At 39.8% G+C, this 27665-nt stretch overlaps 1 protein-coding gene across 3 annotated transcripts; it reads left to right on the top strand.

The window, feature by feature from the left end:
- Positions 1–2901: 2901 nt before the first annotated feature.
- On the top strand, positions 2902–27480 carry stx12 (syntaxin 12). 3 transcript variants are annotated; one of them, XM_072246433.1, is made up of 10 exons: positions 2902–2989; positions 7944–8127; positions 11069–11138; positions 12558–12651; positions 14505–14642; positions 17852–17904; positions 18525–18630; positions 20062–20134; positions 23574–23656; positions 25584–27480. In XM_072246433.1, the coding sequence occupies exons 2-10, from the start codon at positions 8016–8018 to the stop codon at positions 25677–25679; spliced, it is 825 nt and encodes a 274-aa protein (XP_072102534.1). In that variant the 5' UTR covers positions 2902–2989; positions 7944–8015; the 3' UTR covers positions 25680–27480. The 3 variants fall into 3 exon arrangements, with proteins under 3 accessions (XP_072102534.1, XP_072102536.1, XP_072102535.1); XM_072246435.1 differs by lacking the exon at positions 2902–2989 and adding an exon at positions 3176–3265; XM_072246434.1 differs by lacking the exon at positions 2902–2989 and adding an exon at positions 3218–3319.
- The last annotated feature ends 185 nt before the right edge of the window (positions 27481–27665 follow it).

The following is a 27665-nucleotide window of genomic DNA, read 5'->3' as shown; positions in this document are numbered from 1 at the left end:
CGTTTACGAAAATCAAGAGAGGCGTTAGACAAGGGTGTGTTTTCTTCCCTCATTTATTTAATGTGTACAGTGAAACAATATTACAAAAAGTAAGACATTTTGGGAATCAAAGTTGGCGGTTAAAACATCAATAATTTCAGATATGCAGATGACATTGTTATTTGCAAGTACAGAGGAAGAACTACAAGACTTAATTGATATAGTTGTTGAAGAAAGTGGAAAAATGAATCTATCTATCAATTGCAAAAAGGCAGAATGTATGGTGATATCCAAAAAGAAGGAGAATCCTATATGCAGGCTGAGAATGGGGAAGACATAAAACAAGTACAGAACTTTTGCTACTTAGGAAGCTGGGTGACATTAGATGGCAGGTGTGACTTGGATGACAAAAGAAGAATAGGGATGGCAAAAGACACCTTTACGAGAATGAAGAGTATACTGCCCAATACTAAACTAGGCATGACAACCCGCCTCAGAGTACTGAAATGTTACGTTTATCCAGTTATGTTATATGGCTCAGAATGTTGGACAATATCTAGTAACATGGGGAAACGAATTGTAGCAGCAGAGATGTGGTTTTTGAGGAGGATGCAAAGAATATCATGGATGAAATGAATATCTAACGAGGATGTCATGAACAAGCAAACACAAAAAGAGAAATAATGTATGAGATCATGAAAAGGCAACGTAACTTCATTGGACATGTGATTAGGAATGAGGAGTTAGAATGCACGGTAATTATGGGAAAGATTGAAGGGAAGAAAGCAAAAGGAAGACAAAGACAAATGATGATGGAGACAGCAGCCAGAGAACTGGAAATGAATACCAATGAATTGATCCACTTGACCCGAAACAGGAGTGTGTGGGCCATGGCGGTCAAAGCTCAAATTGGGCATCGCACCTGATGATGATGATGATTTATTATTATTATTTTTATTCTTTTTCTCTTCTATATTATGTATTGCATTGAACTGCTGTTGCTAAGTTAACAGATTTCACGTCACATGCCGGTGATAATAAACCTGATTCTGATTCTGATTTTGGCTAAGGTCCTGAACCAAGGTATTGAGTGCTCTGCCCAATGAAGCAGTGGAGGCTACCTCAGTAAATATACTTAAGACAAGGCTAGATAGATTTTTGGATAGTAGGGGAATTAAGAGTTATGGAGAAAAGGCAGCAAGGTGGAGATGAGTCCATGGTCAGATCAGCCATGATCTTATTGAATGGCGGAGCAGGCTTGATGGGCCAGATGGCCGACTCCTGCTATTTCTTACGTTCTTGTATTCTCCCAGTTAGCCCTAATACATCCTACCACATTATTTTGAAATAAATATGTAGGGAGCTATTCTTAATGCCTCAACTTAAATATTTATTTCTCATTTAAAAATTAAATTAGCATGTTATGGACGTAAACACGAGAAAATCTTCAGACGCTGGAAATCCAGAGCAACGCACACAAAATACTGGAGGAACTCAGCAGGTCAGGCAGCATCTATGGAAAAGAGTAAACAGTCGATGCTTCGGGCCAAGACCCTTCGTTAGGACACTGAAGAAGATCTGGTCATATTCCTTTTCCTATGATCTATGAGCTGTTGACCGGCACTTCAGAAACAGAATCCGGTTCAGTATTGCCGGCATATGTCGCGAAACTTGTTAACTTTGCAGCAGCAGTACAATACAATATATAATAATAGAGAAAAAAACTGTGAATTACAGTGTTAATATATATATATTAAATAGTTAAATAAGTAGTGCAAAAATAGAAATAAAAAAGTAGTGAGGTAGTGTTCATGGGTTCAATGTCCATTCAGAAATTGGATGGCAGAGGGGAAGAAGCTGTTCCTGAATTGTTGAGTGTTTCTTATCTTATATTTTAGCAATAAATTCACTTCAGAACACATTTTGTTATAAAGCACATAGAGTTATAATACTTCGTTTTTTGAGCAGTGTCTCAGGATCAAGGGATGACTAGCTTCCACTCTGGATTTGTGGATTTTGTCATGACTTCCGAGGTTAATATGGGAACATGGATGAGAGCAGGAGACCAGAATTGGAATTGGAACTGGTTTATTATTGTACTGACATCACGTGAAAGTCTTGTCTCGCATACTGTAGCAGCCAATTTTAACCAAACCAATCGCCGCAGTCAGCGACCCCCATGGGTTTGTTATACTTGCATGATGCACCCTCAGCTCCAATAATGATTGTTCCAAAAGTCGGGGATAGGTATTCGATCCTTTATTAGCAATAAGCAAGCATACAATCTCGAAGCGATGAAACTTAAGCATACCCAAGTGTAAGCTTAATTGAGCAGTCAACAAAAGATATGACCTCCATCAGGCCCCAGCTACAAATGGCCACAAATACGTGTCTTATTCCCTTCGCTTTTACCGTGCCCCCGCTCATGTGACTAGTTACCATAATAAACACGCAACACAGAATACAAGGCAGACAAGGATTGTATTCTTTTCAAGAAAGCTTTGTCCCAAAAAGTATTAAAGTTACTACCCCAAGCATCAACTCTTAAAAAGGGGATAACTACACTTGCCTCATCATTGAAATGTGCCTACAACCAATTACCTCACTTTAAGGACTCGTTATCTCATGCTCTCGTTATTTATTGCTATTTATTTATATTTGCATTTGCACAATTTGTTGTCTTCTGCACTTTGGCTGATGGTTCATTGATCCTGTTATTGTTACTATTCTACAGATCTGCTGAGGATGCCCGCAGGAAAAACCTCAAGGTTGTATCTGATGACATAAGTGGACTTTGATAACAAAGTTTACTTTTAGTTTTGAAATGCCAACAGCAGGGACCCACTATTGCTCCAGGCGACGACGTCTTGGCCCATGGACTGACAGGAATGAGGGTGACGTCATCGCGTAATGACGGGGTGGGGCCTCGTTGATTACGTAATTATCAGGTGACCCGGCGGGCCCTCGGTCGGAAGCGATAGCGGCTAGCTGTTGGAGGGAACTATCTCTGGTATGATTTTTTTTTCAAATAAAGCTGTTATCTTGGGAGGGTAATGTGAGGTGTAGCTTGTCGCCAGGTGCCGGGCGAGGGGGCTGTCGCCCTGCGGCGGTGGGCAGGTTCTGCTGTCGGGGGCGCTGTCACCCGTTCGCTGGAGAATGGAGCGGCGGTGGGGTGGGAGGCGCATGCGCAGTGTGGTCAAGGGCGCAACGTTTCGCAGTTCCAGAGGGAAGGAGAAGCTGGCCCTTCGGCCGCGGTGTTGACATCCCCGACTGCCCTGTGGATGAGGTGACCATCCTACCGTGCTGCGCGGAAGGGCAGGAGCCCTCTTGGCTTCGACCGGTAAAATGGTGCAGGGCTGAACCAAGTCACGGCAAATTGAACACAACAAGTGAAGGAGAGGAAGTGCTGTAGACCAGAATTGGAACGGGAAAGACTTTGAGCTGTAAAAGACCAGGATACAGGGCAAATTAGGTTGTGGCTTAAAAATGTTGAAAGGCCTTGAGAGAGTAAAGGTCTAATGACAGGATATTTCCTGTGACGGGGGAGTCTAAGACCAGAGGACACAGCCTCAGAATAGAGGGATGTCCATTTAGAATGGAGATGAGGATTTTCTTTAGTCAGACGGTGGTGAATCTCTGGAATTTGGAGACAAACTCATTGGGTATATTTAAGGCAGGGGTTGATTGATTATTGATTCATCAGGGCAAGAAAGGATACAGGGAGCGGGCAGGCGATTGGAGCTAGGAGGGAAGTGGTTTAGGCTATGTAAAATGGAGAAGCAGACTCAATGGGCCATATGGCCTAATTCTGCTGTTCTATCATATGGTGTAAAATCATTTAGAAATGAGACAGCAACTCACCCACCCACCAGGACAGGCAATGTCTTGTTGAGTTTCAGGCCAAGGCCCCTCATTGGAAATGGGAAGAAAGAGGGCAGAAGCCAAAAGGTCTAATGACAGGATTCCACCCTCCATTGATGCTGCCTGACCTGCTGAGTTCCTGCAGCATCCTGCTCCAGATTTCCAGCATCTGCAGACTCTTGCATCTATAAGTGAAACAAGGATTTTGAATTCAGTACATTGTTGATGAGAACTGAACAGTAGAGACCTTCAAGAGGGAGCTAACATTTAAATAGGAATATCAGCATACTTATTGATCTGTTCAAAGACCTATACTGTGGAGCTATTGAATGTCAAGCTCTTAGCTAGGTGCTTCTTAAAGAGCATGGCAAAGATGTATGGAATATAAGGGCATATAAAATATTAGTTGGATTAATCCAAGACTAAAATTGTAGTTTCTTACTGACATACTTTGTATCTTTAACAAACTTGTGCATTTTTCACACGTATGTGGTAGTTCGTCCCCACTTACTGGCAGGAGGCAGTATAGCAGTTAGATATTGTCATTTTTTTAATTGGCTGAGTATTAGCACATAGCCCATGTGTTATGATTTTGCAACCGTTGATTGGTTTATTCTTATCTAAGGAATTTATGTTAACTTGAATATAAAGGTGATAGATTTTTCAAAGACACCATCTTTTCACTGAATCGCTTCAATCTTTGCTTTTCAACTCCTCACTTAGTTTCAAATTCTCTGTATCTTTGTTTAAGCTTTAGAATAAACGGCCGTGAAGAATCAACAAATAAAAGTTTCTTGCCCATTCTTGAACTAAAAGAACCCAGGGATCGAAAATAACAGGAGATTTGACATGGATCAGATTATGGAATTCAGTGGCTTGCGTTCACACAAATGCATAATTTGCAATAGATATGAATTAATTTAAGGCACAACAGGAAAAATGGTCCTACTGTGGAATTACACGAGGGATTAAACATAAAGTTAAGGCTCTCGAAAAACTGATGGCATTGCTGGGGTGGGGGGTGGGGTGGGAAGAGACAGTAAGCCTGAGTACTAGTTGTTTCAGAGGTTTATCAAGAAATTAATAAAGAGTAAATAGTAAATGAAGGTAAGCTAATGGTGAGCTATTGGTGCATTAATAAATAAACCAAGGTAGATCTTATAGAATGAATGGTGGAGCACTGAGGAGTGCGGTAGAACAAAGGGATCTGGGAATACAGGTGTATAATTCGTTGAAAGTAGTGTCACATGTAGATAAAGTTGTAAAGAAAACTTTTGGCACATTGGCCTTCATGAATCAATGTATTGAGTACAGGAGATGGGATGTTATTTTGAGGTTGTGTAAGAAGTTGGTGAGACCTAATTTGGTGTATCGTGCAGTTTTGGCCACTTACCCATAGGAAAGATGTAAATAAGATTGAAAGAGTGTAGAGAAAATTTACAGGAACATTGTTGAGACTGGCAGACCTGAGTTATAAGGAAAGATTGAATAGATTAGGGCTTTATTACTTCGAATGTGGAAGATTGAGAGGAGATTTGATGGAGGTATACAAAATTATAAGGCATATAGAGAGGGTAAATAGAAGCAGGCTTTTTCTACTGAGGTTGGGTGAGACTACAACAGGAGGTCATGGGTTAAGAGTGAAAGGTGAAAAGATTAAGGGGAATTTAGAGGGTGGTGAGAGTGTGGAATGAGCTGCCAGCGCAAGTGGTGGATGTGATTTTGATTTCAATGTTTAAGTGAAGTTTGGATAGTTACATGGATGGTAGGGGTTTGGAGCGCTCTACAGCTGGTGCAGGTTGATGCGAATAAGCCATGATGATTTGGCACATATTAGATGGACTGAATGGCCTGTTTCTGTGCTGTACTTTTCAATGACTCTAAGGGATATATGCAGGTGCTTACCAGAAAAAGGGAATCTACAATAAGGAATAAGAATATGACAGAGCAACTAATCAAATACTGTTCATGAAGGAAGACAAAAAAAAATCCCCAGAAATACTGGCCATGCAAATGCAGTTGAGATCATAAGTATTACTTAAAGAAGTATTAGTAGAATGGGCTGATAAATCTCAAGGGCCTGATCTTTATCCAGAGTTTTGAAAGGGATGTCTCTGGATATAATGGATATTCTGGTTGTAATCATCCGAAGTCCTGCAGATTTGAGGGCAACAAATATCTGTCCTTTTATTTAAAAAAAAATGAAAATGGCCTGACCTGTTGGCCTGACAGAGAAAATGCTATAGTCTGTAATGAAGGCTGTGAGATCTAGACATTTACAAAAATAATGATTTAATTAGTCAGCAGGGATTTATGAAGGGGAAGCCCTGATTGACTAATCTGTCCTCTTTGAGAAATGGGCTGGTAGGAGAGATAAGTAGGCACCACTAGATATGGTACATTTGAATTTTTTTGGAAGGCTTTTGAGGGATTTCACAAAAAAAAGTTGATAAATGACATTCGAGCACATGGAATTGGAGGTCTTGCACTAGTGTGGATTGAGATGACAAACAGCATGATGAAAAGTCCAGCAGGTCAGGCAGCATCAGTGGGGAGAGGACCTTTGGTCAAAACCACATTGTTGGGTCAAATTAGTCCAACTAGCAGAGAAGGTAAGGGAAGGGCAATAGATGTGGGCGGGTGGGGAGGGGGAAGGAATTGTCTGTTATTTGGTAAAATAGCTATTAAACAGGTACTTAAGCTCCTGTATGTGTTGTGCAGAATACTATGCTGTAATGTCTAGGTAATGTTGCCCAACAGACTAAAAGTAGACAAATGAAAAAAGGGAAATGGTAGCAGAACAAAAAACACCCAGTCCTGATTTTTAAAACGGAAGGAAAGAACATTTTATCCAAAATTGGAGAATTCAATATTGAGTCCTGCAGTTCTATTGAAAACTTTAGTCTAAAACATCTTTACTTGTCTAGACCAAGTGATGTCATTGCCAGATTAAGATCTATAGTTGGTGTAAACAGGAAAAGAGAAATCAGAATTCTGGTTGAGGCTGAAGATTTCCACTGTCTTATTTATAAACACAGATGGAATGATACTATGATTTACTAGCTCTCGATTGTTCCAGCTGACCTGAAGATAGGGCTAGAATCAGAATCAGGTTTATTATTATTGAATATGTCGTGAAATTTGTTAACTTAGTGGCAGTAATACATGATAATATAGAAAGCAAATAAGTAAGTAAATCAATTATAGTGTGTATGTATATGTGTACGTTGTATATATATATATATATATATACACACACACACACACACACACACACACACACACACACAAAACACACACAGAATAGATTAAAATAGTGCAAAAGCAAATAATATGTTTATTTTTTAAGAAGTGAGGTAGTGTTCATGGGATCGATGTCCATTTAGGAATCGGATGGCAAAGGGCAAAGGGGAAGAAGCTGTTTCGGAATTGCTGAGTGTGTACCTTCAGGCTTCTGTACCTCCTTCTTGATGGTAACAATGACAAGAAGGCATGCCCTGGGTGATAGGGTCCTTAATAATGGATGCCATCTTTCTGAGGAACCGCTCTTGAGGTTGTCTTGGATACTATGGAGGCTAGAACCCAAGACTGAGCTGACTAAGTTTAGAACTTTCTGTAGCTTCTTTCGGTCCCTTGCAGTAGTAGTCACCCCACCCCCATACCAGATGGTGATGCAGCCTGTCAGAATGTTCTCCACGGTACATCTGTAGAAGTTTCCAGTGTGTTAGGTGACAACCCCAATCTCTTCAAACTCTTTATGAAATATAGCCGCTGTCTTGCTGCCTTTATAGCTGCATTGCTATGTTGGGACCAGCTTAGAAATGCCTTGCTGAAAAATACCTTGATCTTTTTTTTAAACTAAGAGAGTCCATTAGTTTAGCCAACTGGGATGGAACAGTGGACCAAATAACCACTTCATGTCTGATGAAATCTTGGATTCGATTTACCTGGTACTGTAATGCTTAAAAAAAATATGCTTTATTAACTTGGTAGAGGGCAGAAGAAAAATATCTTTTGGTGTAACTTGAGAAAATTGCTTTGTATTAATTCTTGTCTTGCCAAATAGTTTAACTTTTATGTTTGCATGTTTCCTTTTTCTCCAGTTCTCTTATTGAAGGGAACACGGGATCGTGATCGCTCTTTGTGCTGGGTCATCGCCAACCCCTCACGCAGCCATGTCTTACGGAAGAATTGAAGACAGCCGCTTTAGCTACCACTCACAGCCGCAGGACTTTAATACACTCATTCAAACATGCAGTATCAACATCCAGAAGATTACACAGAATAGTAAGTATTTGGGTTTTCTACAACTTGGGGAAAAAAAGTTGTACTGAAATCTTTAAACTTGGGGAATAGCTTTTTAGGCTGTGCTTATTTCACTTATTGACCAAGTTAGTCATTAATGGGAAGGTCGTTGCTATGAAAGGAAATGATGTTAACAGCAGCTTTGGTTTCTTTTAAAGTGGGTGAAGTAGTTTTTGTTGACTTTAAACTGTCTTAGACCTCAGTTATGTGTTCATTGTGCAATGCAGATCCACGTACTAACTAAGAGCAGGCCATTTGTATCATCAATTGTTCGGCTAGTTTGACTGTGACCCCAACTCTATGTTCTCATCAGAATTCATGGCACCTGTAGCTGCATGGGTTTCCTCCTAGTGCTCCCATTTCCTCCCACATTCCAAAGGCATGCAGTTAGGATGAGGGAGTTGTGAGCATGCTCCGTTGCTGCCTGAAGCATGGTGACACTTGCACAATCCTCAGTGACACAAACAATGCATGTCACTAAATGTGACAATAAAGCTCATCTTTATCAATTTCCTTCAGAATCTACTTGCACCAGAGATTACCACGTGTAAGCTGCCAGCTCACTCAAACCAGCCCTGCTATTAAGATGATACTAACTGAGACGTACATTTGTAGGATGGTGTAATAAATTTTCCAGTGAACCTGGTCTGGTAAAGAAGGGATTCTAGGTCATTTGGAATTTTGAATAGTTGGATGGCTTTACAGCATGTGTTTTGAAAATATTGGAAGTTCAAAGTAAATTTTATTATCAGAGTACGTATATGTCACTCTATGCAACCCTGGGATTCATTTTCCTGCGGGCATACTCAGCAAATCTATAGAATAGTAACTGTAAACAGGATCAATGAAAGATCAACCAGAGTGCAGAAGACAACAAACTGTGCAAATGCAAATATAAATAAGTAGCAATAAATAATGAGAGCATGAGATAGAGTCCTTAAAGTGAGATCACTAGTTGTGGGAACATCTCAATGGACGTGCAAGTGAGTGTAGTTGTCCCCTTTGTTCAAGAGCTTGATGGTTGAGGGGTAGTAACTGCTCTGGAACCTGGTGGTACAAGTCCTGAAGCTCTGATGGCAGCAACAAGAAGAGAGCATGGCCTGGGTGGTAGAGATCTTTCATGGATGCTGCTTTCCCATGACAGCATTTCATGTAGATGTGCTCAGTGGTTGGGAGGGCTTACCTGCAATGTGCTGGGCCATATTCACTACTTTGTATAGGATTCTCTGTTCAAAGGCATTGGTGCTGCCATACCAGATTGTGATGCAGCCAGCCAATACACTCTCCACTACACATTTATACAAGTTTATCCAAGTTTTAGATGTCATGCTGAATCTCTGCAGACTCCTAAGGAAGTTTAGGCAGTGCTGTTCTTTCTTCACAATTGTACGTGCATTCTGGGTTCAGGGGAGATCCTCTGAAATGGCAACACCCAGGAATTTAATGTTGCTGACCCTCTCCACCTCTGATCCTCCGACGATTCTAAGGCTGTACTTCAACTGTCTTGTGCAGAAGAGTTCTCAGGACTTATGTTCCTCAAATTTTGCCTCCTATCTTAAATTGGCAACCCCTCAGAGATTCCTTCCACTTCCCGCATCCGAATTGATCGATCCCTTAACCTATATTGATATTCCACATCAACAACTTCACAAAAAATATAGTTTGACAGTGAATGAGGGTATGTCATATAGTTGACTTTGAATTATAGCAAGCCTTAATTATAATTGAATCACGAGCAAGAGAAAATCTGCAGATGCTGGAAATCCAAGCAACACGCAGTCCTGCCGAAGGCTCTCGGCCGGAAAAGACTCTACTCTTTTCCATAGATGCTGCCTGGCTGCTGAGTTCCTCCAGCACTTTGTGTGTTAATTATTACTGATATGTTTTTTTTTAAAACTACAGACGATTCGTTGAATCTAGTTTCCCATCACAGCTCGTATTTCCCTAGAAAATTGTAATTTGATTTGCTCAGATTTAAGCCCTCAGTTTTGGACTTAGCAAATTTGAAGTAGAATTTAATAGCTAAATCCATTAGGATCACTCATCTCCAGATATTGTTTTCTGACAATCAATTTTGTCTCTGTGTATGACAAATCGAAAGTTGGTTTTGTACCGTACTGATTGATACAAACCGCCAAGTATTGCATGAAATCTTACTGCAAGTTAGGTTCCATCCATTCACATATAGGATAAAGTCGCAACTCTAAATTTAACTCTTCAAGTCTTCCTGCTACTGTAACTCCCATGGCATCACCCATTTTTGTTCTTGACTTTTTCCCTAGGCCTGCCAAAACTAATTACAAATCTTGATTTATTTTTTTACCAACCTAAGATCTTTCTTTCTCTATACCATTCTTTATCAGGGCATCCCAAGCCCATCTACATTTTCAATTTCCAATTTAGTAAAGTCTCTTCTAGAAGTTAAATAATATTTAGTTCCCAGTCTTGAGCAGGTCTGCAGCCTTGTTGTCCTCATAGTGATTTACATCTGAAATGATATGCAGCACAGAAATGGACCATTGAATTCAATCATTCCACGTGAGTTCTAGTGCAGGTGTTCTCAGCCTGGAATTCATGAATGCTATTGGTATTGGTCCACGGTGTTAAAAAATGCTCGAGTAAATCTTCTCTCATTCTTCCTCATCATAAGATTATACTGTTTTCATTTGCTTATTTCAACTTCAAAACTTAGCTGATTTCTTGGGGGTGGGGGATGGGGAAGTTAAATTTAACATCGAACAGAATGCTACATGGCATTCTAGAAAGATACTAAAGATCATTTTATAAAGAGCATTTTTTTTTGCCAGTTAACTGGATTTTTTTTATTTTCCCCCGTTTGAGTTAAGTGTTTAAATATACATGCACTGATCAGCCATCTTCATGTCCTAGGAATTTGCTGCAATTCATTATTTATTATTAACAGCTGCACAGATTAATACATTGGTGCAACAACTGGGAACACAACAAGATACAAGTGAACTTCAGGACAGACTGTAAGTATGTCTGTGAGAGATAGAGATTGTATATCATACTATAAATAGGCCATGTTTTGCGGATGCAGCTCAGAACTTGTACAGTTAAGTACATTTCATAATGCATTTTTGCTGAGTATAGCCATATTGGTAATATGTCAATTGCAGATTAGACATTATATTTACACACACCCATTGCGCCTGGCGTTTAGGGCAGTGATGAAGGCCCTCCATCTCTGCATAGAAGGATTCTTCATTGCTGTTTCCATCACAATTGGTTTTTGACCAGTTAGAGTTGTTGGCCTTGAGCTGAATCCCTGAACCTAGAAGACCTGTGGACCACATTTATCTGGCTTCTACCCCTTGACCTGTTTGGCATGGGCGACCCTACCAAAGCACAAGGCCCTGACTCCTGCCAACGTAGCTCTCCGGGTCACTGAGGCACGCAAGTCTCCAAACCCTATGACAAGGGTTGTGGTCCTCTTGGAGGAGACATTATATTCTGGATCTTTAATTCAGAACAAATAGTTATCCTATGGAACCAGTAACTGGAGTAATTTAAATATTCATTTATTGAGCCACTGGATTTGGGTCTTAAAATGACAAAATTAATTATTTGCTTGGATGCTGTCCAAGTTGCATGCCATCTTGGACAATGTCTCCCATCCACTACATAGTGTACTGGTTGGGCACAGGAGTACATTCAGCCAGAGACTCATTCCACCGAGATGCAACACTGAGCGTCATAGGAAGTCATTCCTGCCTGTGCCAATCAAACTTTACAACTCCTCCCTTGGAGGGTCAGACACCCTGAGCCAATAGGCTGGTCCTGGACTTACTTCCTGGCATAATTTACATATTACTATTTAATTATTTATGGTGCAACTGTAACGAGAACCAATTTCCCTTGGGATCAATAAAGTATGACTAGTTCAATATGTCCATAGCTGGAAATCTGGTTATTCCTTTATTTGGCAGTACAGCTAGTTAATCTAGTTAACAGGTAGACGTTGCTACTTACCTTTGAATGGTAAATTGACAAACTTTTTAATACTCTTTTGGATGGTACATTTGAGGCTTTGCCTGCAGTGTGTGAAACATTATTAGCCTTGGTTGAAGTCACCATTACCTATAAGAAGGAAAATCAAAATGGGTATAATAGAGGTAGGGGATTTATAAAATAATGATATAAAATAATTAAGGTTTAAGGGATGATTGTTGGTAAAGAAAAGGTGATGTGTTCTGTGATTTCTTTTTCATTTAATCTCTTGTATAGAGCTGTCAATGTTGTGAAACTGTTTTGAGCAATCGTCATTATTAATTTATTGCACATCAGTGATGGATCCCAATTTTAGAAATGGAAGCTAATTCCTCAAAAAATGGCCAAACCTGAAAACTGCTTGTATCCTCTTGAGTAAACTGTTTAATCCATCTTTGCAGGCAGCGTCTGCAACACTACACAAACCAGTTAGCAAAGGAAACCAATAATCACCTGAAGGAGCTTGGATCCCTACCTTTAACATATACTGAGCAGGTGAGTGTTTTACAGAAGAAGGACCACCTCTCTGGGACCTGAGTTGTAATCTTGGTTTGTCTAAGCTTTGCTCTATAACATAACCTGATCAATATCTTTATGCAGTTCCCAAGCTTAACTGTTTGTCACCTAGGCCAAGCATATATACACGGGATTGGGAAGTCATATTGAGTCTGTAATTAAACAAGACTTGTGGTTCACTTCAAGAGCTTTTTAGCAGAAGCTTACTATTGTGTATGAACGTGCATTGTCTTCACTTTTAAACATTCTAAATGTTGTATAAAATAGCGCTTTACATTGTGTTAGTCTTTTAAAATCTTATTCCCTATTCATGAGTCAATTCAGTGCAGTGAGAGACAGGTGGGCCTGTCAAACTTCTCATTGAATGTGTGCATGTAAAACTCCCAGTTCTCTGCAGAGAATTATTTTGAATTTATGGCAGACAAACAGGTCACCTAGCTCAACTAATTTCTGGACCTTTTCCCCCCTCTTTTTGTAAAAGTCTTCTCCAGTTCTGTCAATCTGCTCCTAATGTTCAATTTGGGTTTCTATCATGTACACACTCCTTTTCTGAAGGCGTTTAAACCACTTCTCCCAACCTCTCTGATTCCATATGGTAAGCACATTTCTCCTTCCCCTATTGGATTTTTTCATGACCACTTTGAATTTATGGTCCCTTGTTTTGGACTCTTCACATTTTCTCTCCAAGTAATTAATTATTTTAAAGACTCATGTGAGCACCCAAGTCGGGTATGGTGCAGGGAACATAGAAGAGTACAGCACAGGAACAGGTCCTTCAGCCCAGCGTTGTGCCGAGCCAGCTAAAAAGTAAATCAAAGGTGAATCCGTCCTGCCCACACAATGTCCATATCCCTCCATGTGCCTATCTAAACGTCTCTTAAAAGCCTCTAACGTATTTGCCTCTCCCACCATAACCAGGTGTCCACCACTTTTTAAGTACAAAAAAACACTTACCTCTCACACCCTCTTTGAATCTACCCCTCTCTCACGTTCGATGCGTGCCCTCTGGTATTAGACGTTTCTACCCTGCGGAAAAAGATACTCCCTGTCTACTCTTTGCCTCTCATGATTTTGTAAACCTCAACTCAAGACTAATAATTTGGTTATTGATCATATCAGTGTTTTATGTAAATGCCAGCTCAGGTATTATGGATGAGCCTAAAAGCAGAGTTTGCCATGGAAGTAACTGGTGGAAGGGGAGAAGCATTCGCTAAATCAATTGCGACATGTAGATTATCCATTAAACAACGCAGTTTAAGTCAAAGATACAGCACTGTGTAGCGTAAGAGTTCAATACAACAAGCTAGATTGTGCTGATGGGCTAACTAGCTGATCCATACAGAGTCTGGGAATTGTTCTATCAACTAGTGAACTGGGAATCAGACACACTTCATTGATGTCTGCAATAGGTGACACATTTAAATTGCCACATTCATTTGAATGGGGTTGACAGCTTGAATGGAAAGATAACTAACTTAATTTTAAGTATATCCTTTATTTATATAGCTTTTTCTATTTGTCTTTGATCATTGAAATTTGGAATTAAGGTGGTGACAAGGCCTGTGTCTGTGCTACCTGTGATATGGTCATTGCTCAGGACTGCTCTATGTGAGAATTCTGTTGAGCTGTATGACTGCAGGCCATGCCAAAACTGATCTCGTCTCAGATTTCAAGTATTGTTTTGCTATCTAGAGAAACAATTCCCTTTGAAATAGTTGTAGGGGAAAAAAAATATTTCAAATGTTTAATTTGGTGTTGTGTTGAGGCATTGTCTTGGCCTAAAATGTTTTGCAACTTGAAAATCTCAAGCAGTTTTTCTTTCCCGATTTCAGCGTCAGCAGAGAATACAGAAGGAGCGTCTCATGAACGAATTTTCTGCAGCCTTGAACAACTTTCAAGCAGCGCAGCGAAAAGCTGCAGAAAAAGAGAAAGAATCTGTAGCAAGGGCAAGAGCAGCGTCACGCCTCTCAGTAAGTGAAAATAGGTCACTGTCTATTATAAAGCCATAGTGCTTGTGTTACCATACCTGCAATACAGGGCATGGCTGTGGTACAGCAGTTCCCCTGACCTTAAATCTGTCCTGAGGACCGGAAAACTACCAGATTGTTGCAAAAAGCCATTTACTTCACAAATGTTCTTAAAGACAGAAGTCTGGTATTTGTAATTCCCAGATATTTTTTTGAAGTAAACGAAAGTAATTAACAATGGCATACTCTGCTCTTATAGATTGACCCTGAATAATTTGCATATCTGTTATGCTTTTGATTTGAAATATTTGGAGGTGGTTTGCAATACAATTTGTAACAGTTTGGCATGAAACCACAAAGCTACAGGGTGGTATTGAAACAAACTTGGGGGGGCTCGGCCACAAATGGAGCAGTGGAAAAAAAAACCAGGAGCACTAAATGCAAGCAGGCCATGTCTCATATATAATGATACAGATGCTTCAATATTGTATTTTAAACCTAACTTAAAAAGTTGCAATGTTTAAAAAAATACTATGCAAGTGTTGAAGACAGTTATAATTTCAACAAAAGTGAAGTTTTTTTTGACAGAAGTGGAATGCTATTTAATTTTAAATACTTCATTTCATTAGTGCCTCATTAAGAATTCCTGCAAATTTACTTTGAGACTCAGTTTCAAGTCTCAAATTTACTTTGAGATTCAGAATCAATAACTATTGGTTCTATTACGGCTATTGAATTTATTGAGTATGCCCACAAGAAAATGAATCTCAGTGTTGTATATGGTGACATATATGAACTTTGATAATAACATTGAACTTTTTAAATATTTGATTTCATCAGTTTTACTTTGGGACTTGGATGGTGGTGATTCTTATGCTGTAGATTGAAAGGGATCAATGATAGTTTACTTTTTTTCTCCTTTTTCCCATTGTTCCTCCCACTTTTGCATATTTTGAATCTTGGTAGTGTACTATGGCATAAGCCAGTGGAGCCTTTTGTGCACAACTTAATTGACAAACTATTTAAAAACAACTATTTTCCTGGGAGACTCTGAGAAAGCAGTGTACCATAATAAGTGAATTGATTTGCACATGTTATTACTTGGGTGGCCTGTCATTTATCAGTAACCCAATTCTTGGTGTTTAATTGCTTTTGAAGGTCATTAGTGAGTAATTTCATGGCTTGATAAGTGTTTGCAGGAATTCTAATATTTTAATATATGCAGTAATTTAGATTATATACTTACAGTTGTATACTGTGATAAATAAAAGTGACTTGACAAAATTATAAAGTATTTAAAAGTATTTGAATTCTTAAAATGATATCCATGGAGACAGTAACTTGGGTATATGTATCACGGACCCATCATCAGAATTGGGAAAGTGGAGAGACAGGATGATAGTGCACTAATCAAAGATGTCAGGACAATGGAGGTGCTCCACAAAGGTTTCTTAAACCACATTTGGTTTCTACATTGCAGAAGAGTCCACACAGAGTACCAAATGCAGGATACTAAACTGAGAGAAATGCAAGTGGATTGGTACTTCATGAAGTCAAGAAAATTCTGCAGGTGCTGGAAATCCAAAGCAGCACACACAAAATGCTGGAGGAACTTGACAAGTCAGGCAATATCTATGGAAGTGAATAGATGGGTCTCAACCCAAAACGTCGACTACCTATTCATTTCCATAGATGCTACCTGACCTGAGTTCTTCTAGCATTTTACGTGTGTTAACTTGGATTGCTACTTCACCTGGAATGGTGGGAAAAGAATAAACAACAAAATGGAGGTTGTACCTCCCACAATTGCCTGCAAACCTTCCACCCAATTCCATTCAGTCCACGAGGATGACCCTGAGTAGTTAAACATCGCTATCCTGCTCTTACTCTGACGTCTGTCTTCATCTTCCAGTGATGTACAAAATAAGCAGCAGTTGCACGTGTGTTGTATCCCTCAGCATTCAATCAATTTAACAATTTCATTTGACCACCTGCTTTTAAAAAAAAAACTCCACAGACATGGCTGTTCCTTTTTTCAATTATATCTTTCATTATCCCTTCTATTTCTAGCTGCTGTTTTCTTCCAAATCAATTGTAACCCTGATAACTTTGGTCTAAGCCCTGTCACACACACTCTTCTCTCCACCTGAATCCCTGTCTGCAAATTAAAATATAGTATTTTTCTTTTCTAGTTCTGATAAAAAGTCCTTAACATTGACTGCTTCCCTCCCTATGGATGATGCATTGTGTTTGGATTTCCATCATCTGTAGCTTTTTTAGTTTGCAAAGTTAATACTTATTTGATTATCTCCATTACTATGCAACTTACTGCAAGTTTGCTTACAGCCAATATTGAGGGAATATCTCAGAAAAAGAATTTCATGGTTCACACTGGATCCCTGCAAGCGGCTGCAGAGCTACATCTGCCCATTCACCTCCTCCCTCACCTCCATTTAGGGCCCCAAAACAGTATCCTGAGGATCTGCTGGGGTTGTCAATTGTGTTCGGTGCCTCCAATCCAACCTCCTACATTGGGTGAGACCAGTTGTAAAATGGAGGACTGCTTCATCAAGCACCTCTGCTTCATCCACCAAAAGCAGAACTTCTTAGTAGCCAAACATTTTAGTTCCTATTCCCCTTCCAGTTCCGACATGGCCGCCTCTCTTGCCACGATGAGGCTCCCCTCTGGGTGGAGGAGCAACACCTTGTATTCAGTCTGGATAGCCTCCAACCTGATGGTTTGAATATGGATTTCTTCTTCTGGTTAAAAGAAAAAATCTTTCCTCCTTCCTTGCTTCTTCTATTCCCCACTCTGGCCTCTTACCTCTTCTCACCTGGTTATCATCTCCACCTGGGTTCCCTCTTCCTTCCCTTTCTCCTATGATCCACTGCCCTCTCCTATCAGATTCCTTCCTCTTCGTCCCTCTACCTTTCCAGGCTTCACCTATCACCTTATAGTTATCCTCCTTCCTCTCCCCCCACCTTTTTATCCTGGCATCTTCCCCCTTCCTTCTCAGTCCTGAAGAAGGGCCTCGGCCTAACACGTGAACTGTTTGTACATTTTTATAGATGCTGCCTGGCCTGCCGAGTTCCTCCACCATTTTTTGTGTGTTGCTTTACATTGGATCTGTTCATATTTAGTCAAGTTCTAAGTGTAGGTTCATCCCATCATCTTGAAATTTAACTAAGATGGAAATGTTTTGTGTTTCCAGAGTGGCCTCAGTGATGATGAACATAAAGAAGAACAGCTTGTATCATTTGAAAGGTAAGAGCATGAACTTTTGATCAGAAAAGCTCTTTGCTATGATTCACTTGGCTAGGGCGTCACACGTTTTCTTATCATCCTTGGTCTACGTGGATGAAGGGAAAATAGTATAAATTCAAAATTCTTAGCTATTAAAGAAAATTAATAGACAGAAATAAATGGGTGCAGTCTCTCAGCCATTGTAAAGATACGGCTGCAAAATGACCAGGGTGGGGCATTGATTATTTTAAGGATATTGAACTTTGAGAATAAATAAGCAAGGTGTTTATGTGGAGTCTGAATGACTGTATAACGTGAAATTTGTTTTGCAGCAGCAGTGCAATGCAAAGACAAAATAATTGTTCTTTAAGAGTTGACCCAAATAAGCAGCTACTCTGACTAACTGATGGCCCAATTAACTGGAATCCACAGTATTTTCATTGTATAATGATTCGTAAAGTCAGATGCTTGAATTGTGTAACAATTCTTAACTGTTGTTGAAGTCCTTTCTGCAAATCAACCAAATAGGATAAAGTATTGGGGATGTAATTTGGCTTCGTAGTTGATGTAACTTTGCAGATGTAAATTCTCCAGTGGAATTTCATTGTGTTGCAATATTGAAGGAATTTCACTTTTTTTAGTAACGAAGACTGGAACCGAATACAAGCTCAGTCTGAAGACGTGGCAGTAACGGAAGAAGACTTGCAACTGATTAAGGAACGAGAAACTGCAATCCGGCAGCTTGAGGTTCGTTTTTCATTTGTATATCAGTTTCGGGTTCTTTTTAGAATAATACAGACTGGAGCAAGTTGTTAAGCTCTGCTGATTAAGCTTATAGGAGAGACATTTCTGTTAGGGAGCCCGGTCTGCTCACCTCAAAGCTCTTTGTAGCCAATGATGTGTCACCATGCTGCAACGTAGTTGTACTGCCCATTACACCGCTGGCACTTAGGACGGCAATGAAGGTCCTCCATCTCTGGCAGTGCTCAGGGCTTTGTTCATCATGTCAGTAGCTCGGTTTTCACTGCTGTCAGTCATGCAAGTCTGGGTGGAGACTGGGGAGTACCGTCACACTCAGATGTAGAAGGATCCTTCATTGCTGTTTCCATAACAATTTTGTTTGACCAGTCAGTGTTGTTAGTCCTGAGCCGAACCCCCGAACCTGGAGGACCAGTAGACCACTCTTAGTCTGGCCTCTACCCTTTGACCCTACCAAGAGCTAAAGCATAAAGCCCTAACTCCAGCCAACATAGCTCTCCAAATCATTGAGACACACAAGCCTCCAAACTCAACAACAAGATTGTGGACTGCTTGGAAGATGCTGCAATATTAGGAATGTAAGTAAATGCCCAGAAGTAGAAATCAGAAGGTGATACTCTGAATATTCCTCCTCAATCTTTTGGACCCACTTGAGGAAATAGATGGGTCCTGGGTATAACTTCTCCAAAAGATGATGACTCCTACACTGCAGCACTCTCTCGGATCTGCTTATGTCTTTGAGCTTGCACCTGGGTATTGGTGTGGGGAAGTTTGTCTAGGCACTCACTGCTCAACCTTGCTTACGCCTGAATCAATGCACTTCTACTCTTTAACTACGTAAGCACAAAATAATCTGCAGATGCTGGGGTCAAAGCAACACTTACAACACGCTGGAGGAACTCAGCAGGTCGGGCAGCATCTATGGGAATTTACCTCCAGCGTGTTGTGAGTGACTCTTTAACTATGGATCTAAGGGGAAAAGATTTGGTCTACTGTGTTGCAATGGTATTGTATTTATTAATTCACTAGAATATAATTGAATTTCAGTCAGTTTGTTGTCGTATTTCATGTGATAGGTAGTACTATTACAGTGACCTGGATTCACTAATGCTCCTGTCTGTAAGGAGTTTGTACGTTCTCCCTGGGACCATGTGGGTTTCCTCCAGATGCTCCAGTTTCGTCCCAAAGATGTATGGATTAGTAGAGTAATGGATCACATGGGTGTAATTGGGCACCATGGGTCAGAAAGGCCTGTTACTGTACTGAATCTCTAAATAAAATAAAGAAATCTGAAGATACTGGAAATTGCTTCTGTAGGGTGAACTGAAATCACAATTAGAATTTAACCATCTGATTTCTGTGAGTTGCACAGATTTTCCGATTTCTTAACCAGCTCTTTCAAACTCTCCTGTTACCCAGGCCAACATCTTAGATGTCAACCAGATTTTCAAAGACTTGGCAATAATGATCCACGATCAAGGAGATATGATTGGCAAGTGCTTCCTTTCATTAATTTTTTTAAATAGTTTTGTTCAACGTTTGTGATCCTCCAGTTGAGTTGTTAACGTTGGAAAATGGAAATCTGCTATAACAGTGCCACAGGGGTCCTTGGTCAGTTACAGCACTAGTAGCTGCTGTGTGAAAATGATTTTACTCTGCATTGCAATTTGTCTCAAACTTGATAAAAGCTTCATTTGTGCACAGGTGAATGAATGACTTGACATTTTCTGTATAGGGCATATTGTGGCCATTTGCAGACAATTACTAATTGAGTTCAAGTTCGATCACGCAGCACTGGATATTAAGAACATCATTTACTGCAAGTCTACCTCATCTGTGAGCTCCTCGATAGCGATGGAGCTGGACCTGATTTCACTTTTACAAGCCCTTTTGATGATTCTATGTTTGGCTGATACTCAGTTCCATTTCTCACTCCTCAGAAAGTAAGGTACTCTATGCCTGCTTGCATCAAGACCCAGTCATGGGCTGTTAAATGGGAATGGCCCATCCAGTCTGTATTGAACGACTTAAAACTGCCTACTCCCATTGACCTGCACTGGGGCCATAGCCCTCCATACTCCTACCATCTACAGTGGCATGCAAAAGTTTGGGCACCCCGGTCAAAATTTCAGTTACTGTGAATAGCTAAGCAAGTAAAAGATGAACTGATTTCCAAAAGGCATAAAGTTAAAGATGACATATTTCTTTAATATTTTAAGCTAGAAAGCTTCTTTATTTCCATCTTTTACAGTTTCAAAATAACAAAAAAGGAAAAGGGCCCAAAACAAAAGTTTGGGCACCCTGCATGGCAGTACTTAGTAACATCCCCTTTGGCAAGTATCACAGCTTGTAAACGCTTTTTGTAGCCAGCTAAGAGTCTTTCAATTCTTGTTTTGGGGATTTTAGCTCGTTCTTCCTTGCAAGAGCCTTCTAGTTCTGTGAGATTCTTGGGCCATCTTGCATGCACTGCTCTTTTGAGGTCTATCCAGAGATTCTCGATGATGTTTAGATCGGGGGACTGTGAGGGCCATGGGAAAACCTTCAGCTTGCGCCTCTTGAGGTAGTCCATTGTGCACTTTGAGGTGTGTTTAGGATCATTATCCTGTTGTAGAAGCCATCCTCTTTTCATCTTTGGCTTTTTTACAGACGGTGTGATGTTTGCTTCCAGAATTTGCTGGTATTTAATTGAATTCATTCTTCCCTCTACCAGTAAATGGTCCCTGTGCCCCTGGCTGCAACACAAGCCCAAAGCATAATTGATCCACCCCCGTGCCTAACAGTTGGAGAGGTGTTCTTTTCATGAAATTCTGCACCCTTTTTTCTCCAAATATACCTTTGCTCATTGCAGCCAAAAAGTTCTATTTTAACTTCATCGGTCCACAGGACTTGTTTCCAAAATGCATCAGGCTTGTTTAGATGTTCCTTTGAACTTTTTGAATAGGCTGAAGGTTTTGCCATGGCCTTCACAGTCCCTCGACCTAAACATCATCGAAAATCTGTGGATAGACCTCAAAAGAGCAGTGCATGCAAGATGGCCCAAGAATCTCACAGAACTAGAAACCTTTTGCAAGGAAGAATAAGCGAAAATTCCCCAGACAAGAATTGAAAGACTCTTGGCTGGCTACAAAAAGTGTTTACAAGTTGTGATACTCGCCAAAGGGGGTGTTCCTAAGTACTGCCATGCAGGGTGCCCAAACTTTTGTTTTGGGCCCTTTTCCTTTTTTGTTATTTTGAAACTGTAAAAGATGGAAATAAAGTTTTCTAGCTTAAAATATTAAAGAAATATGTCATCTTTAACTTTATGCCTTTTGGAAATCAGTTCATCTTTTACTCACTTAGCTAATCACAGTAACAGAAATTTTGACTGGGGTGCCCAAGCTTTTGCATGCCACTGTATGTACCTATCCAAACTTCTTTTAAGTGTTTAAATCGAGCTTGTATACATCACGTGCACTGGCAACTTGTCTCACACTCTCACAACTCTCTGAATGAAGAAGTTTCCCCTCATGTTCCCTTTAAACTTTTCACCTTTCACCCTTAACCCATGACCTCTGGTTGTAGTCCCACCCAACCTCAGTAGAAAAAGCCTGTTTGCATTTACCCTACCTATATCCCTCATATTTCTTTCAAGTCTCCCCTCAATCTTCTATGTTTTAAAGAATAAAGTCCTAACCTATTCAATCTTTCCTTAGAACTCAGGTCCTCCAGACCCAGCAACATCCTTGTAAATTTTCTCCGTATTCTTACAACCTTATTTACGTCTTTCATTTAGGAAGGTGACCAAAACTGCTCACAGTGCTCCAAATTAGGCCTCACCAACGTTATTTAGTACCCATCTGCACTAATCCCTTTCACTAGCACTTGGTCTGTAGCCTGCTGTGCCTTGGAAATGTTAATACTCATCCAGCAGTTGCTTTAATATTCTTAGAATACCAGCTCCAAAGCTTTCTTGGGAAATACTTCATCTGTAGCCTTACTGATATTTTATTGGGGGGTGAAGACTTTTATACCCTCTGCGTCAACAGTGAGAGCTGAATTCACCACACCATCTACTTGGAGCAAAGAAAGAAGCTGCTGGTAGAATTCAAGTTGAGCAGCATCCATAAGGCAGAGGAAGGAAATGTCAACATTTCAGCTCAAGTCCCTACATCAGATAATTTCTCCCCTCCTACATACCACACCACAGATATTGCTTAACTTGTTGAGTTCCTCCAGCTGTTTTTGCTCTAGATTCCAGAATCTGCAGTCTCTTTGGTCTTGCCCTTTCTCCCTAAGTTGCCACTTTCAGAGTTACTTGGACTTGTCCATTAAGGTCCTTTGTTCTTCATTACTCCCTATGGTCCTACCATGTGTGGTATATGATTTACAAGATCCAGCCCAACACCCCAAATTGCATCCCATCACATAATGCATTCTTCTGCAGGTGACTCCAAGATGTGAGTGTAATGGAATGTTCTCGACTTACCCTGAGTAAGTGTTGTTTTCAGAGGATTTGGGGAAACTCTATGCCATCTGGGACAAAGCAGCTTGCTTTGATTGGCACCTCATCACAGGCCCTCATTACTTGTTCCTTGCACCATTGCCTGTGGTGTGCATCGTCTATGAAATGCACTGCCAGTACTCAGCTGGGCATCTCCCAAACCTCCATCCTCTACCACCAGGGCAAAGGTGGTTACATGGGAGAATATCACATGGTGGGATCAAGAACGTGAGTTACCACCTTCTGAATGGGTGGCAATTAATTGCCAGTGATGTCAGATGCTAAAGAGAATGAATCTATATTTAAAACCCTGTATTGCTTTACTACCAATTAAATATGTTTGAATTTGTAATTATTTTATTATTGGGTTCCTAGGCCTGTTATTGTAGATATTGGTTTTCCTTTTTCCATTTGGACTCTGCTGAAAGTTTTTCTGTTTTGATTCCTGCAGATAGCATAGAAGCAAATGTGGAAAGTGCTGAAGTACATGTTGAGCAGGGGTCTCACCAATTGCAAAGAGCAGCGTATTATCAGGTTTGATTGTGATGTTCTTATTATCAAATTTTAAAATTATTGACATTTCTCAATTATTGACTGGCTCAGCAAGTTGTAGATTGACTCCTTGTCCCTGATTCTTGAACTAGAATAATAATTTTGGCCTATCACCATCAGATTCCTTAAATTTTAACACAGACATCAAACTGCCTTTGCTACAACGGAATTGTACACAGGCAAACCCCAAAGACCTGTGGTGCAGGATGGTTTCATTTAAAAAAAAAATTGGCCTGTAATGCAAAGCCCAGTCACCTGTGCTACTACTACGTCAACTCAGGCCCAGGGGGCCAGCGTCGGGTGGGTCAAAATATGCAAGTGGAGAAGAAAGTTTTCTCATATATTACCTGGGACCATATTTTATTCCGTATATCAATTTTTAAAGTAGTGATTTGTGAATTTCTTTTATCCAGAAAGCTGTAGCTCCAGAGGGTTGTCTGGACTATTTTTTTCTTTGTATGCTTAGGTTTCAGATATTCCTCTTTGTAATATTTTTGAACTCCTGCATTATTGGAATTGGCTTTTGTTGAACTTTAACCCACTTTCATTAGCAAGTCAAAACCTGATCTTTGTCTCGCATTTTCATCATCATACTTTTTCTTTAAAAAGAACTTTATTCTATTGAATACAATTGATTCACCTCCACCTTCAACCTTACTGAATGTGTCTTTTCTCTTGTGGCCTTAAGTCTCAGGTATGTGAAGAAATAATGTAGTTTACCTGTAGGCGATCAGTTAGTCCTTTTTGTGCTGCTTAAACAATTACTGAAGAAGTTTATATGAGGATGTAAAGTTAACACTAGTCCTGACCTGAACATGAAACTTTGGATCAAATATGAGCAAAGTAATTGGAGGTATTTGTGGAAGAAGACAACGTGCTGTGTGTACGTTGCTATTGATCATAAACAGGATGCAGGGTAAATCGAAGTCCATCATCTTGATCTAAATAGAGAGCCAGGCTAGCACGAAATGGCATGTCCTGAACCCAAATATTATAACAGAATGTATTAGCAAACCTGTCTTAAACCCAACATTTAGTCAGATTCCATCAGATCCATCTCAGGTAGCCAGGCTCCAAGGAGCACTCAAATGCAGTAATAATTTTAACTGGCTGAAACAGGATCAGACTTTTTAACATAATTTACTGCAGGCTGTAACCTTAAATGGAAAAACTCTTCTGAATCCCATTAATGTTACACACACAAAATGCTAGAGGAACTCAGCAGGCCAGGCAGCATACATGGAAGTGAATAGATGGTCGATGTTTCAGGTGAAGACCCTTCTTCAGGACTGAGAAGGAAGGGGGAAGATGCCAGAATAAAAATGGTGGAGAGAAGGGAAGGAGGCTAGCTGGAAGGTGATAGGTGAGGTCAGGTGCATGGGAAAGGTCAGTGGCTATGGAATAGGGAATCTGATAGGAGAGGAGAGTGGACCATTTAATGTTATTTTCTTCCTTAATGTATTGACCCTCATTCGATTTTCAGTTTTATATGGCTTACTCCCTTATTATTTCCTACTTTTGTGGCATAATTTGATCCTTTTCCAAATGAGGCCAGATCTATTATATATCTCTGTAGTTACAGGGATTCCCAACCTGGCATCCACCAACTCCTTGTTTAATGGTATTTTTCCATGGCATAAAAAGGGGTTGGGAGCTCCTGCTTTAATATATCAATTTCTTTCAAAGGGCTGCCTTTCTGAGAAAAAGATAAGTTTTATTTGCATAATTGATTATGTCTTTGTATTTGAATGCACTGATTAAATATACTCTGCAGTGTGTTTATTCGATGTGGTATAAGAATGCTGGTTGAATGCACAACATGGGAAAATGCTCATTGTCTAATGATAAAGCCACTGAGTTACTGAAATCTATGTAAAATTAATTTATTCTTTTCTTTTTGTATTTTCAGAAAAAATCCCGCAAGAAGATATTCATTCTGATTGTATTCCTCGCAATTGTTGCTGTCATTTTGGGCCTTATTATCTGGTGGGCAAGCAAAAAATGAACTTGCTTCTGAACACTTGCTGCTTCTCTACACAAGAAACTGTACAGAAAACTGATGTCAGTGGGGAAAATCTTCTGTCTGTACTGTAACTTGGTGAATCACAGAGAATTTCATGGATTGTGACCAAGCGCCAAGAAATTGGTTATTTGTGAATATATGTAAAGCCAGTAAGATTTAGCCTTCTGTATGTGCACTGTAAATTATATGTAATCGTCTTGAGTTTTACCAGCATATTTTCATTCCTTTATCAAATAGATTTTCTAATAGCATGCAAATGGTTCAGAGTTTCAGTATCACCTGGCCAGCTTTTCCATCTGGGGGAGTCCCATGTGGCGATGATCCTGATCATTGCAATTCAAGAAACTTCACTGTTGTCCACCCAATCTACTGTCGTCGTGATTTGTTTAAGCATAGTCCTAGATTTTCCTAAAGCGAAGCAGAGTCAAACATTGATTTTTAGCAGTGGAATAGAACTCTTTTCAAATTCTGTCGTGGTGAAACTGCATAATGAGATGGGTTTGGAGGCATATAATGGCAAACAGCAGTAATTCATAAATAAACAGATGTCACTGTACCCAAATCACTACTTTCAGGTAGATACTACAATACCTTTTTTTCTTAGTTCATTAATGCAAACATTTTAAATCTTTCATGTGCTAACCTGTGGTGTTGATTTCCCAAAACTTTCATTTTTTGTTTCAGATTTCTTTTAGAAATTGGTATTCCAAGGTCAAAGCAAGGTTTAATTACTCAAAACCTGTGAAGCTGATCTGATCCCTGTACTAACTAAGTGTCTGTTCTAGGACTTTTTTTTCCTAGGAGTTCTGCATAAAGTACAATTTAATGCTGAAAGAGAATCACTAGAAAATATTATGACATTTCCTATTATTGGGATACAGCAATTACATTTTTGTATGTGGGAGTGATGAAACCAAATCTGCCCTGAAATTATTTTCCCACTTTAAAAAAAAAAGCCCGCAGTGTTTATATTACATGCTGGAACTAACTATATTTGTAATTGCTTGCCTCCAAGTCTTTTCCTTTCCCATTAGAATGTTGGAGTGCATTGAGTGATGGTCATCAGAGCCTCCTAAGGACTAGAAGTAGGGTGTGTATGGTGGGTTAGATATTCTATGGTACCTGCACTACATTGATACTGTAAAACTTGGCCATGCAGTTTAGAGCCCTATGTGGATTCGAACTCCTCTCAGCATTCTCAGTGAGGTTTCTTCTGCTGCTAGCCAGACCTGAACAAAACGTTGCATGAGGTTTGTGGGAATGGGGCAATATTACACACAGAATATTAATTGCTCTGCATTTTTATTAGGTGAAAGATGAGTGAAGAAGGTGGTGCATCTCTAGAAAATAAAGGAACATTTGAAAGTTCAGAGCTGTAGTTTTAGGTTTAATCTAATCATGCACAGTTCAGTGTTTTTTTTTTAAAAAACAATATTCACAGTACTATGATTAGTGTGGATTTTGCTTTTTTTCCCCTCAATAAATTTCCACAGGATGCATTCTTAACATATTTTGTACCCATTGGTTTTGCAGAGCTGAGTAGGTAGCTGCTGGTCCTAGGCTTTAAAATCTCTGCTGTGTGGACATGCTCAGTATGAATTTGAATCTGTTTACTCAAAGCCATTCCATTCCCTGCATTGTACATTTTATCATATTATACTTGGGGGAAAAAAAAAGGCACTTTTGATTTTGACATTTTCTGAATAAATGTACCCTAATGTGATTTTTTTTTCGTCAGCAATATATATAGGAGGCTTGAGAATAAAGATGCATTTATACCACAGATACTAGTCCTGTAGTATTGGGTTTGTGGATTCAAATTCTTCCCAGCATTCTTACTAATTTTTTTTCTTCCTGTTCTCAGCCAAGTTTGCTTCTTTCCCTTGGCAGGTTCAAGAATCGAGATGATTTGGCAATGATTTAGACCAATGTGGAGTAGTGGTCAGAGAATTCCATTTTGTCCGTTGC

This window comes from Mobula birostris, chromosome 29 (assembly GCF_030028105.1).
Source record: "Mobula birostris isolate sMobBir1 chromosome 29, sMobBir1.hap1, whole genome shotgun sequence".
NCBI classification, from domain to species: Eukaryota; Metazoa; Chordata; class Chondrichthyes; order Myliobatiformes; family Myliobatidae; genus Mobula; species Mobula birostris.
Note: the sequence above shows the minus strand (reverse complement) of the source record. Positions and strands in the feature narration are given on the sequence as shown.

Excerpts from the sequence above, each read along its gene's own strand:
- stx12 (XM_072246433.1), top strand. The coding sequence starts at position 8,016 with ATGTCTTACGGAAGAATTGAAGACAGCCGCTTTAGCTACCACTCACAG. Across the intron at positions 17,905-18,524 it reads CAGCTTGTATCATTTGAAAG|TAACGAAGACTGGAACCGAA; the intron begins GTAAGAGCATGA and ends CACTTTTTTTAG. Across the intron at positions 20,135-23,573 it reads CGATCAAGGAGATATGATTG|ATAGCATAGAAGCAAATGTG; the intron begins GCAAGTGCTTCC and ends TGATTCCTGCAG.